Source organism: Caenorhabditis briggsae (genome assembly GCF_000004555.2).
Source record: "Caenorhabditis briggsae complete genome, chrIV, whole genome shotgun sequence".
In the NCBI taxonomy this organism is placed as follows: Eukaryota; Metazoa; Nematoda; class Chromadorea; order Rhabditida; family Rhabditidae; genus Caenorhabditis; species Caenorhabditis briggsae.
Window position 1 is genome coordinate 428,073 of NC_013487.2, and position 13,370 is coordinate 441,442.

The following is a 13,370-nucleotide window of genomic DNA, read 5'->3' on the forward strand; positions in this document are numbered from 1 at the left end:
AGGCCCGCCGAGCCGGGCCGGGCCGAGCCTCCGAAATTCGGGAAAAAGCCCGGCCCGGCCCGGCCCGTTACAAGTATGCTTTTTTCAGATCTCTTTTACTGACATCGTTTCAATTTTTCAAACATTTTATCATTCTTTTCTTTCTGCTGCTCTATTTTTCAATCATTCCCCACCCCTTTCACTGTGAAAGCAATGTATTTTCCCGTTTTACAAAAAAAGTCAGTTTTCATTGTATCCAACTTGTTTTTTTTCTGTTCAGAAAATCCCTGGATTCAGCTCCTTTTTTATTCCGGCAAATTCATTTTTATTAATCCACGCAAAAATTCATAACATTAACTGTTTTGACTCACTAAAAAGTATTTCAAAAACAATAGAAAATATACATCGCGACGACAACAAAAGATAATGAGTAGTAACCTCGGCTTTTTAAGGGAAATGCATCAAATCATTTTCGTAAGTACATCGTTAAATATGTCAGCGAAGATCTTCTACATTCTGCATTATAGAACAAAGACATTGATCCTTCGCCAACTCCCAGTCAGTTCTCAAAACCTAGCAGCTCAATATTATCTAATTCGAACAGTGTCGCAAGCTCCAGCAAACCTGATACAGAGAAAGGTACAGAATGGTGGGCATGGCTCATACTAGCGGTTATTGTGCTGGGTGTTATCTGTTCGTCGATTGCCAGTTCAGTTGGTGGCTTCTATGCCATTCAAAGCAAACAGAAGAATCAAATAGGAAATCAAGGGACATCTGGAGGGGCTGCTCAGCCGGGATCAAGAAACAATCAAGGAGCTAGTGGGAGTAAAAGTAACGAGAAAAGCAAAGAAAGTGGATCAAAGGAAGCTATCAAGGAAGCATAGTTACATGAACATTTTTTCTTTCAAGATCATCAATGCGAATAAATGTTATGCCTTTATTTGTTAGATTAGCGCATATAACATAATCAATTATAAAAACCATTTCTTGTCTATCTGATAAAAAAGTTGGATCCTATTACTCAAAACTTCCAACTGTTCTTCCACACTATTAAGTTGACAACATTCGTACAACTTGCTAACAAAATATTTTTTATTTAGCATCATATGTTTCGTTGTTCAATTCAAAAAAAATTTGAGGCACACAGAAAAACTTTATTCCATCCAAAGTTAGTGCCGTTTATCAGATTCACGATTTTCCTCCTTCTTTGCTGCCTTCTTTCGCAAACGGCTTGATCGTTTCCTTATCAGCACGAGCAGCTTCCAAATTCAGATCAACAGCAATCGCAGGAGCAGCCTTGGCTTTGCAACTATCCGGTAAAGCAGGTGGCAACATTTGTTGGAATGAAATCTGGAACATTTATTTTATGTCTTTAAAATCATGAATAAAATAAACATACCTGGAGATTTGCATTGAGACAAACAACGGCAGCAGCATTAGTGAATTGAGCACAATAGTTTGGAACCGAAAACACCGTAATCAGGCGACGTCCAGTCATCATTTCATATCCATCCTGAACAACTTGATGGGCACGAATGATCAGATCGATATCAAGAGATTTGCATGCTTGTTCGACAACTCCTTTTCCAAACATATAACTGATTCCTAGAAGTTTTATTATAGAAACTTAAAATATTAATTACAAAAACCTCGAATAGAATGAAACCATCCTTCTCCTTTGTTCGTTGGATCCGACCATAACAAATCAATCAACAGTCCACGATCAAGTGGTTCACAAGGACGGGGAATATTTCTGATGGTGTCAAGATTCACAAGTTCTGGAGAGAGACCTCCATGCATGCAAAGAACTTTTTTCGAAATGAGACCGGCCATAGGAATACGATTGAAACAAGCTTGGAAATCCCACCACAACCCAACACCGTATTTGTACTGACATTCGACGTAAAACCCATAGATCTAAACATTAAAAATTGAAGTGAAAACAATGCATTTGAAATATACCTTGTTAACTGATGGAGTTTCATGGTTACCACGCAAAAGGAAGATGCGATCTCTATAACGAATTTTGAGGCAGAATAGCAAGACAACGACTTCGATTCCTTGTGGTCCGCGATCCACGTAGTCACCAAGGAACATCAATTTCTCCTCTGGAACTCTTCCAATCAAATCGAACAAACGATTCAAATCCTGGTACTGGGCATGGATGTCTCCGATAACTTTGATGGGAGCTTCAGCTTCACAAAGATTGCTTTCCTCCATGAAAATATTCTCAACAAGTCGGATAATGGCAATGATCTCATGGCCAGACATGACACCGCAAATGTTGATGCTGGTGTCCTTGTAGAGACCTAGAAAATTTATACATCTTTTCGATTTAGTTTCTAGAACTTACTGTTAAGTCTTTTGATGCAATCATCCATCCATTCGGCACAGCGAGGGTTCTCTTTTGCCAGATCGAACTTCGGAGTCTCTTTGGATTTCGGTTCTGTCAATTTTAAGAGTGTTATATGCTAAGGCTTTCCAAAAATTACCCTCTACCGATCCTGGTTTATTGTTATTCGCGTCTGCGCTCATTCTCGAAGACGTTGGTTATACTCTTCGCTACCAAGCAGGTGCTGTTTTCAAATTGAGAACTGATTCAATAATCTAATAATCTTTCTTTGATTTTTTTTTCTCAATTTTTTATTTAATTTTTTCATAGTGATGGTCACGCTGGATTCTTGAAAGGGTTCTATCGGAAACTACAGTAATCCAACGTAAATTACCATTTTTTTGGTTTTGTTTTATTAGAAAAAAAAACCATAGTTTCCTCGTGTGCTGACAACTTTCATGAACTCTTTGCTTATCTTATCTCTAGATCTGATAGGATGGCAAGGGATCTGATCCGATCCTGCGACGACAAGTGGCCTCTCTACTTCGAAGCTCGACGAGGATCACCGGGATTCGCGGAGGATCGGCAAGGAGAACGACGCTGAATGCGGGATGCTGAAAGGAGGATGCTTCTCACTGGAAGCTTCGGATGCACTACTTATTGCTATTTCTTTTTTTTGAAGACTGATCGACGTCATTGATGTAAAAAAAGTACTAAAAAACCTCGTGTCGCCATTGTTTGGGGTTCATGGCTAGGTGTTTATCACTGAACGTCCCCCTTTTACCAAATGACCGAAATCAAATTTTAAAAGAAAATGAAATAGCAGTAGATAGCGTACGCTGAGCTTTCTGGCAGCAGAGAAGGATCTACTTGAGCACACTGACTTCGGACTTCAAACTTCCAACTTCCGAGTTCAATACTTTTACTTCTTTACTACAGGAATCTTCGACATTTTTAAACTACAATAACCTTATGAAATTCAACTACAGTATTTAATTCTCTACAATTTCCAACTACAGTAATCTACCACTAAAGCACTGAATCTAATTGGCATTTTTTTACATTTATTTTTCTTGCTCTCTTATCGTATAGATTTTTTGTCTGATCTCTTGTATCATCAATTTCTGGTTTTTTTGCGGATTTTTCTGTTTTTTCTGAACATTTCGACTAGCATCGTCCAGCCTACGGCCTGAAATTGAAAATACATCATTTTTTGGTCCCATTTTTAGGGAATTTCTCTTCATTTTTTCCTAGCCGGTGTATTCCTTTGGTATCAATAGTTGAACTCCTAAAGTTTAGAACCTCACTAATGTGCTAACGATATGTTTTCCCTAATCTTGCACGTTGAATGAAAATGATTGTTCAATATCAGCCTGTTTGCCTCGGAAAAGTTCGGAAGTAATTAAATATGTTTATTTTCTTTTATTCCAAATGACAGTATGAATAGATCTTGGCGGTAAAGTCAGTACAAGAGAATATCCAGTTGCGCTATCCACCACACGAGTGAGCAAAGAGTTTGAAGATTTTGACAGCATTACTGTAACACGCTGGCCTCCTTCAATCACCACACTCACTGCAGATACTGCTAGGTTTCCGTCCACTTTTGTGAATACTCGAGTAGATCCACGTGGCAGGAATTTACTGAAAAATTAGATCCTTATTATGTGGTAACCGAAAAAGGAAACCTAAAATGTCCCAATGCGTAAAACATGGGTTGCTTGTAAAACTCTTTCGCAGTACGATTCACAATGATCGGAGCATCAACCACATTGTATGCCCAATTGGGACCGCCCGTTTCATCAAGACACAAATTCCAATCAGTCCATCCAGTGACGTGATGGTTAAGATCGGTTAAAATATCATCTGCATAACTTTCCGCTCGGAACCAGTCGCCCATGATTGGGCCGTGATGGCCGAAATAGCCAGCGCAAGCCTGGAAACGGCTAATACGGATTTATTAATGGAAAGCAAAACCGAATGAAATTTTACTGGGAATGAAACGGGCGGCACCACTGAGATTAATATGCACATACCTAAAATGACCCAATGAATAAAACATTGGTTGTTTATAAAATTCGTTTGCTGTATGGTTCACAATAATTGGGGCATCTACAAAGTTGTTGACCCAAGTCGGGCCGCCCTTCTCATCAAGTATCAAATTCCAATCGGTCCATCCTATGAAGTGGTGATTTAGGTCACTGATTATATCACTAGCATAGTTTTCAGCTGTAAACCAATCGCCCATTATAGGACCATGGTGAATGGCATAACCAGCACATGCCTAAAGGTTAAGAACAATGCTCATTCTATTTAAAAGAAACAGATCAAATACGAACCTCGGTTCCAAAAATAAACTTATCCGGGTGATGTCTCTGTGCAATATCTAGCAATACAGCTGGAGAGTACAAGTTTCCATACCAGTGTACAGCAATTCCATCGGCATATTTAGTGCTTTCAGTGTCATTGAAAATGGTATCAGCCCATCCAGGTAACAATCCTCTTCCATCATCCAAAATCATTACTTTCAAAGATTCTGTTAACTTGTTTCCTTTCAGTTTTGGACCTAAATAGTTTTTCAAAAAGTCTCTCATAGTTTCGGCTGTGTAGTTCATAGTTTGCCATCTCCATGTCATATCGGCTCCTGTCGATGGCTCATTTTGAATTGTAAGTCCCCAAAATGGAATAGAATGAGATGAGTATGCTTCGAAGAATCTGAAAATTAAAAAAGATAAGAATGAATCTACATTAATCAACTTAGTTTCAGAAATAGCCTACTTTATAAAATAGTTCGAATATGCTTCATAAACTCGCGTATCGTTTCTCATTGCTCCACCACCTCTCATCCTTCCTGTTGTTTTCATCCATCCGGGTGCTGACCAAGGACTGGCAAATAGTTGAAGTTTTCCCTTCGTCTTCTCAATTGCTTTTTGAATGAAAGGAATCTAAAAAAGAAATTATATGAAGCTTGAAACATAGAATTCAGGTACCTTCAACTTCAAATCCTCTTCTGCTAATCCGAAATGTTTCAATTCAAAATCTTCACCAACATCATCATAACTATATTCATGAGTTGAAAAATCACAACTAGCTATAGGAACTCTGCCAACATTATATTCCAGTCCATACTCTCCAAAATATGAATTGATAATTTGTTCTTGAACTTTTTCAGACACCGCAAAAAGCTGTTCACCAGCGGAGTCAGTGAAAGCTCCTCCGAATCCAAAAATCTGTTGGAACCGTTCACTCGCATCAATCGAGATTGTTACATTCACTATAATCTAACAGCTGTCTCCAATAAATGTTAATTCCCACTTACCAACTTCATCTTTACCCAACTTTTGTCCCATTTTCATACTCATTCTTTTAAGTCTATCACCATCCAATGTTGATCTATACACCACTGCTTTTCCTTCACCAATCTCTCCAATTGGTTCAATTTCATCGCATGAAGTAGCATTGCAGACGCAGACCAAATTTTTAAATGCGCCATCGTAGATTTTAGAATTGCACGGAGAGGAAAGAACTGGAATTTTATTCAATTTCGAAAATTGATTTCAATAGTTGTAACTAACCTGAACATACAAAAACGGACAATATCCAAATAACTTCTTTCCATTCTCTCATGGTTGGTCAGAAACTCAATCTCGCGAGGGAATGACTGAAGAGGTCAGTTGCTCACAAGTCCTGTGTCTCTTCTTCTTTATGATTCTTATCTTGATGGATCGACAGATGTTGTAATGTTTTTATTGTTGGGAAAACAAAAAGTGATCGGTCTTTTTGAAAGATTCTCGAAAAAAATTAGAACTGCAATAAATCAACTGTAGTCTTGTTTTGACATGATACATTTTTTCGAAAGGAACGCGTTTGGTACCAAAACTATGTAGTAATAATAACAACTAATAATAAGTACTAGTATTACAAGTACCTATAAAAGGAAGATGAAAGGTGAACAGGGTTCATTTGAGTTATCAAGTAAAAAATGTGTACCTTTCATATTCTTCCTGCTATTTTGCTTTTTGTGGTGTTGGTATCCGGTCAAGAGGAGATGATGGATGGAGAGAAATGTAACGATGTCATTTTGTATGATATCATCAAAAGAGTTAGTTATTCTTTTTTAGTGGTTTATTGATTCAGGAACACTCACCGGTGGTTAGGTTTTATTGGAGCTAAGTGTTTTGTTTAAGGCCCCAATTTTTGAAAAATAATCTTGAATTTCCAAAATGTTCAAATCAGGGCTGACTAATAGACATCAGAAGACTTAATATGGTTTGGTTAAATAGATTTTTTTAATCAGTTTGACCCGACATTTTTAATTATAGCTTGAACATTTCCAGCTATGTTATATTTTTTCCAGGCTTCCAAAACTACATCCGATCCTGCGGAAATCCGTAAAACGTCAATGGATACTATGCAGCGAGTGTTCCCACTGGCACGAAGTATGGGATGCATTTGTACAGATCATGAATTTCAATTTCCAAACTTTACTAATCATAGATACTGTTCTGTCAGAGTTTCCAATTTGAAATGTCATTCTATTGTTTTCTAATTCCATATTTACCTCTTCAGGCATGTTATATGATATCATTTCGACCTATAAACCTAGATACTATCCTTGTTTTCCGTATTTATCGTCACGTTTTCTCATTTCATTCCAGGGACTATAATGCGTTTACTTTTTATTTGTTTTCTGCATCTTCTGATTTCAATAACGGATTCATGCAAATTCAATGTGCAAGTAAGATCTGAAACGGATAGAGATGTTTGGGGTCAGTTCACATTCCACAACAAAACTGAATCGGAGGTTTTCCAATTCACAAAGTATGGACAGACAAAAAACCTCACTATTACTGGAGCCTTATGTAATTTGGCACCGACTGTTTTGAAAGTGAGTTTTACAAAAATATAATTTTCCAACAAATTTTTTTTCTCAGTCTTGGGAAACGTTTCCAAAGAAAGGAGTAAAACCAGTGGGTCAAACATCTGCTCATCTGGAAGGAATAGGAGGTACAATGTACTATAAAATATTTCCAAAGGATGGTCCAGCTGCAGTCAGAGCCCAAGGGATGCTTTGTTCCTGGGGCCAATGTCGTCTTGGAAAATGAATTGTCAATTCAAATTAAATTTTAATAGCACGAAGGAAAATTTAAAAGTTGTTCTTTCTCTTTGATTGCGAAATCAAATTAACCGATTTCTATTTTTTCGCTTACTTTATTGTTGTCCTCTTTTTTTTTGCATTTAACTTTTTGTGTAATAAATGATCTCGAATCTTCTCCTTCCAATCTTTCCACATGACCCAAAAAAGTGAAACTAATTGGCCCGTTTAATTGCCAAAGGTGGGGAAAGATTCGGAAAATTGGAAGGAATTTTTTTCAACAAAAAGAGTGAAAGAAGTACTGAAACAAAGTTTTTCAAGTGTAAAAGAACCTAGTTAAGAACATTTGGAAAAGAAAATCCAAACGGTTTCCAAGAATTGAAATTGACATATTGATACTTGTTCAGGTTTCTGGTGGATTTTTTTGTACAGAGTGCCGTACAGCCCGTAAAAGAAGGGCCATTACTGTCAAGTTTGAGCTCAATTATCTTGGCTCCTATGCAAGTTATAAGAAATGTGTCAACTGATAAAATGTTTTTAATATTACGATAAACAATGTATTAGTTAACAATTTTTTTGAATGTTAAACAGGAACCGAGATAAATTGACTCAAATTTGAAAGTTATGGGATCCTTGTATTACAGGTTTTATGGTACAAGATAATTCACATGTGAAATCATGTACATTTCCCGCAGAACTAAAAAAGTAGCATATATATTTCAGTCTTGATTGATGAACTTCGAAAACTGAATGGCAGTTGTACTTTTCCTCATTTGAAAAATGTCGAATCGTTCAATTTCTGAAAGCAAATACATATTATGTTTTCACGGTTACTGTTTTTGTTAAGCCAGACAGTTTCAATCTCTTGAAGACACTCTCAATGTTCTATGAACTTCACATCAATTGGGCTATTTCATTTTATGACACACTGACAGGTAACATCATTCCAGGTAATGCCTGACTAGCAAAACGTTTTTGAAAACCGTTTACTTCACTTGTCATCCACTACGAAACAGCCTACGAAATATTCTGCAATAACTCAGCCATCAAAGTTCATAGCGATTTCGTTTGATTGGCAACAACATTGGTTCTAAATAAGTTACACAGTTATCATTATCAGCATCACAAAACAAACGGATTCCATTACTTCCATATCTAATCTCATCCTTTCGAATTAGGAAACAGTTCAATTCGCCGATCTTCAAGATGACCCGAAAAATATCATTAGAAAATGGATCAAGAATGACCTTGACAAGCCACATTACCAATAACAGTTTAGGAAACGTCTTCGAGAAATTGGGAAGAAAAAAAACTACGGAAAAATTCACTCAATGATCACAAACCTTTTTCTCTGCGTTTATAGTATTTGCAGTCTTATTTAGTTGGAACGAACACTGAAGAAGGTCATTCGATTCTTTTTCGAAATTGAAAAAAAAGAAGATGAAAGAAGAGAGAAGAACAAACAAGTGCAAAACGATCAGAGAAAAAAAAAGAATGATTGATCTAAACTTTTATTTCAGGTCATACTTTTTGGTTTGAAGATTGAAAAGGAACTAAATTCTTGAGATTGAAAGATGATAGAAAACAAAAAAGACTGATGAAATTGATATAAGAAAAGAAGTGATATGCGTAAGATACTGTAGTTTTGAAGATACTTTGGGCCTGAACCTATTCAAAAGAAGTAAACTCGTGATAGTGAGAAAAAGGATTTATGATGATAGTTGTCAAAAGAAAATGACGTTAATTGTTGTTTTGGATGAGATCAGTACAAGAGAAATGGGGGAAGTTGAGGTTATTGGAAATATCAGGAAAACAAGGGATTACGGCAATTTAAATAATACTAGTTTTGAAAAACCCTTCAAGAACTCCTTCCAGAACCAAATCAAACAGCATAGGGAACAAATATTTTTCCGTCTTTGAACTTTCAGGAAAAATATGATTTTTTCTTGAACAGAACAAAAAGTTTCCACTCCCGACCATTAATTTCTATTCTTCTTCCAAATTTCAAACAATTTCCCATCTCAAAGGTCATTGAGAAGCTGTAAGGTGTGAGAGTTTATGTGGCGGTTTCAAGTGGTGCATTGTCCTTGGAACTGGACTCTGCGTCTCCGATTCCTTCCCTTACTTTCTTTCAGGCGGTTCCGGGTACCTAGAATCATATCCCAAATTTTCGAGAAAACTATTTTTCCGTTGCCAAACCAAAGAGTATACGTAAACATTCTTTTTGATGTCCACTCTAATGTTCCGTGTCTCCGTCTCTTAATCTTTCATTCACTTTATTCCATTCGTCTGACCTCTTCATCTCGAACCGTGAAACCGGTTGCGCAACGAGACAACGTAAACTTTTTCTGTGGTCGGTTGGCAACCCCAAAAAGCGATTGAAAGAGGGGTTGGAAGAGAAAAGAAGACGATGAAAGAGAGACGGGAAAAAAATCACGGAAACAGAAACTCCCACAAAAAAGGTTTGTGGGAGGGATCGGCCTCGAAGACGTTGACGACGGCACCATTCAACCGTTTATAAGGACGACTGGTCACGGTTGAAACGACACAAACATCTCTTCTCCGTGTTCTTCTTCTAGCGATTCGTTCTCATTTCTTCTCGGCTTACTGTACTTTTGGAGTTAGTGATATCCAAATTTTCAGGTAACCATGAGAATAATCATCGTTGCTGCTCTCATTGCTGTGGCTTTCGCTCATCCAGGTTGGTATATATTGTAACTTTCGATGTAATGTTCCACTACATCATTAAAGGTTTTTTCTATGTACCGCATAAGCACAAAATTACCAATGTTGTGCACTTGTTTCGTCCTCTTCATAGTTTACCATTTTTCAGTGAAGCGTCAAGCTCAAAACTCATACGGAGATGAGGCTCCAGCTGCCCCAGCTGCTGCTGCTCCAGAACAATCCTTCGCCGCCGAACCAGCTCAACCAGCCGAGACTGCTCCGGAACCAGTCGCCCAAGAGGAAGCTGCTCCAGAAGCCCCAGCTCAAGATGCCGGATACAGATCCAAGAGACAAGCTCAAAACTCTTATGGAGATGAAGCTGCCGCTGCTCCAGCTCCAGCCGCCGAAGAGCCAGCTGCTGAGCCAGCACCAGTCGAGACAGCCGCTGAACCAGTCGCCCAGGAAGAAGCTGCTCCAGAGGCCCCAGCCCAAGATGCCGGATACAGAGTTCGCCGTGACGCCCAGAACTCTTACGGAGACGAGGCTGCTGCTGCCCCAGCTCCAGCCGCCGAAGAGCCAGCTGCTGAGCCAGCCCCAGAGGAGCAAGCCGCCGAGCCAGTCGCCCAAGAAGAAGCTGCTCCAGAAGCCCCAGCTCAAGATGCTGGATACAGAGTCAGACGTGATGCTCAAAACTCCTACGGAGATGAAGCCGCCGCTGCTCCAGCCCCAGCTGCTGAGGAACCAGCCCCAGAACAACCAGCTGAGCAAGCTCCAGAACCAGTTGCCCAAGAGGAGGCTGCTCCAGAAGCTCCAGCCCAAGATGCCGGATACAGAGTCAGACGTGATGCCCAAAACTCCTACGGAGATGAGGCCGCTGCCGCCCCAGCCCCAGCTTCTGAGGAGCCAGCCCCAGAACAACCAGCTGAGCAAGCTCCAGAGCCAGTTGCCCAAGAAGAAGCCGCCCCAGAAGCCCCAGCTCAAGATGCCGGATACAGAGTCAGACGTGATGCCCAAAACTCCTACGGAGATGAAGCCGCTGCCGCCCCAGCCCCAGCTGCTGAGGAGCCAGCCCCAGAACAACCAGCTGAGCAAGCCCCAGAACCAGTTGCCCAAGAGGAGGCTGCTCCAGAGGCTCCAGCCCAAGATGCCGGATATAGAGCTTAAGAAAAGAATGAACGACGGGTGACGTGCAAAGCTCTTAATAAAAAACCAACACATTCTCAGCGATAATTTTTACATGTTTTGTTCTTTTTTGCTTTTTCTCCACTGCCAGATGTTGTAGGCTCTTGTATGAACTGATTGAAATAAACAATTTTTTCTCATCCATTTCGCTTCTCCCGTATCCGTCACTTTAATGACTGCGACCGATCAAAAGTCTTTGACCGATCGAGATAAGACATATAAAAGAAATTTCGTGTTCCTTCAGACTATTCAAAAATGACTATTTTCCAAAATTTCTCATTGGTATTTCTACTTATTTGGGTTCCATCAATAATCATTGGATGTGATATAACTGCATCACTGACCTCCCAAACCTTTCATGAAATTTATGCTCAATTTACATTTCACAATAATACAAAAAGTCCGATGTAAGTTAATACGTCTAGAAAATAGTACAGTGATATGGTTTGATTTTCAGTTATCATTTCGACACAGATGGACAAACGCAATTAGTTCATATTACTGGAATGTTTTGTAACATGAAACCAACTAAACTAGATGTGAGTTTGTTTTTTTTGTGTATCTGATTTTCTTAGATTTTAATTTTTAAGGTGTTCCGTACCTCTCCAACTGCTGACACAAAGCCAAGTGGAACTAGTCAAGCATTTATTGAAGGATTTGGTTATGTCAATTACATGGTGGGTAATTTGGAAATTTGATTCTTAGTACTCTTTGTTTGCTTTTCATATTCATTTATTCATAACATCCCACTAGTTTTTCAATTTTGGAGAAATTTATTTCAGCTCCTGAGTGATGGAGTATTCATGGGGATGAAAGCAGGAATTGCGTGTGCTGCAGGAGACTGTGGAGCTTCTAAAGGATGATCTCTTTTACTTTAATCTTTTTTATCTTGAATTATTTTTTTGTGTATGTTTTTGTAATCATTGAACTGTGTAAAAGTTTCAGAATAAAAACCAGTGAAAAAGAATACTTGAAAACCAGTTTCCACTATTCTACACCTTTCGTAACATTATCCCCCGCCTTCCCCATAGTTCATAGAATGTGTCATTAATCTCTTTGCCAAGGTTTCCCTATGTAGAGGAATTTTTGAATTCTACCGGTTTTCACATTTTGTTTCATCACAAATTTTTTCATTTTTTAACTATTTGTAACTATTCGTACTGATAAGAAAGGTGTTACATGTGAATTTCATCAAAATTTGATCAGAAAGATTTCAAGGTTTTAAAAAAGTATAGAAGTTTTGGGATAAAACTTCTGAAAAGAACTGAAATAACTGTTTATAAAATCAAATTGATTGACAGATGGACCATAGACTCAAGTTCTAATTATTCGAGTTTTCACTGAAGTCACTACAACTGCCTTCTGAATTTGCGTCAATCACAGCAGATCTTCCAGAGTCAGTATTGTTCAACTCAAAATCAGTAAATACCATAATGTTTCAATAAAAAAACAACTGAATGTTGAATTTGAATCAACTTTGAAGCCATTTTTAGATCTGCCAAGATTAGTTAATGTGCCGGATTTCAACGGAATGTTGGAATCTGGATTATTTAACAAATTTAAACTTTTTCATAACGACGAGAAAAACATTAAGAGTCTAAAAATAATACACAATCTAATCCTCAAAAAATTATACTTCGGAAATAATTTTTGCTTCCAAATTGATGTTAAACCAAAGAACTAATAAGCGACAAGACTAAACTCCACACCAAAAAGTTCTTCTTCTTCATATGAGTGAGCAGATCATATGTTCCCTCCTTTCCCCCTCTCGCCTCATTTCCATTTTCGACCTTTGAAACTCGAGGGGCGAAGGTCTCTCACTTCTACTTCTCTCTTTCTCTCAACACGCCATCTATCTTATCAGACCACTTCTCGTACGATTCCTTGACAAAAGATGCAAAATGAAATGAAGGAGAAAGTATTGGACGAGGAAGTATGAAGAAGTTGGAGAATGCGAGGGGTAGTAGGCTGAAGTATTTGAAGGAGCTGTCGACGACCCAACTAGTTGAATGCGCCTTTAAAGCTGCATGCGCCTTTAAAGTTGCTGGCAGTAATCCTGCCTTTCTCTTTTATGTTGAACAATTGATCGGAACGTTTATTCAATAAAATGTCCGATTCATC

General features: G+C 38.4%; 6 protein-coding genes across 6 annotated transcripts; 4 read left to right on the forward strand and 2 right to left on the reverse strand.

Annotated features, from left to right (window-relative positions):
- Window positions 1–471: 471 nt before the first annotated feature.
- Window positions 472–863, forward strand: CBG26222 (the record flags this gene model as incomplete). The annotated part of the gene is made up of 2 exons (XM_045244752.1): window positions 472–628; window positions 694–863. 2 exons carry the CDS (start codon window positions 472–474, stop codon window positions 861–863), a joined length of 327 nt encoding a protein of 108 aa, XP_045097933.1.
- Window positions 864–1,167: 304 nt separating this feature from the next.
- CBG00433 lies at window positions 1,168–2,514 on the reverse strand (the record flags this gene model as incomplete). The annotated part of the gene is made up of 6 exons (XM_002632362.1): window positions 1,168–1,329; window positions 1,379–1,584; window positions 1,629–1,896; window positions 1,942–2,288; window positions 2,333–2,425; window positions 2,472–2,514. 6 exons carry the CDS (start codon window positions 2,512–2,514, stop codon window positions 1,168–1,170), a joined length of 1,119 nt encoding a protein of 372 aa, XP_002632408.1.
- A 1,209-nt stretch (window positions 2,515–3,723) lies between these two features.
- Window positions 3,724–5,935, reverse strand: CBG00434 (the record flags this gene model as incomplete). Its single annotated transcript, XM_045244753.1, has 8 exons — window positions 3,724–3,952; window positions 3,997–4,244; window positions 4,407–4,592; window positions 4,648–5,023; window positions 5,087–5,253; window positions 5,299–5,582; window positions 5,628–5,834; window positions 5,884–5,935. The coding sequence occupies 8 exons, from the start codon at window positions 5,933–5,935 to the stop codon at window positions 3,724–3,726; spliced, it is 1,749 nt and encodes a 582-aa protein (XP_045091572.1).
- A 1,039-nt stretch (window positions 5,936–6,974) lies between these two features.
- Window positions 6,975–7,413, forward strand: CBG00435 (the record flags this gene model as incomplete). Its single annotated transcript, XM_002632364.2, has 2 exons — window positions 6,975–7,196; window positions 7,243–7,413. The coding sequence occupies 2 exons, from the start codon at window positions 6,975–6,977 to the stop codon at window positions 7,411–7,413; spliced, it is 393 nt and encodes a 130-aa protein (XP_002632410.2).
- A 2,639-nt stretch (window positions 7,414–10,052) lies between these two features.
- Window positions 10,053–11,231, forward strand: CBG00436 (the record flags this gene model as incomplete). Its single annotated transcript, XM_002632365.1, has 2 exons — window positions 10,053–10,104; window positions 10,237–11,231. 2 exons carry the CDS (start codon window positions 10,053–10,055, stop codon window positions 11,229–11,231), a joined length of 1,047 nt encoding a protein of 348 aa, XP_002632411.1.
- A 273-nt stretch (window positions 11,232–11,504) lies between these two features.
- CBG00437 lies at window positions 11,505–12,112 on the forward strand (the record flags this gene model as incomplete). Its single annotated transcript, XM_002632366.1, has 4 exons — window positions 11,505–11,656; window positions 11,707–11,788; window positions 11,840–11,926; window positions 12,032–12,112. 4 exons carry the CDS (start codon window positions 11,505–11,507, stop codon window positions 12,110–12,112), a joined length of 402 nt encoding a protein of 133 aa, XP_002632412.1.
- Window positions 12,113–13,370: the final 1,258 nt, after the last annotated feature.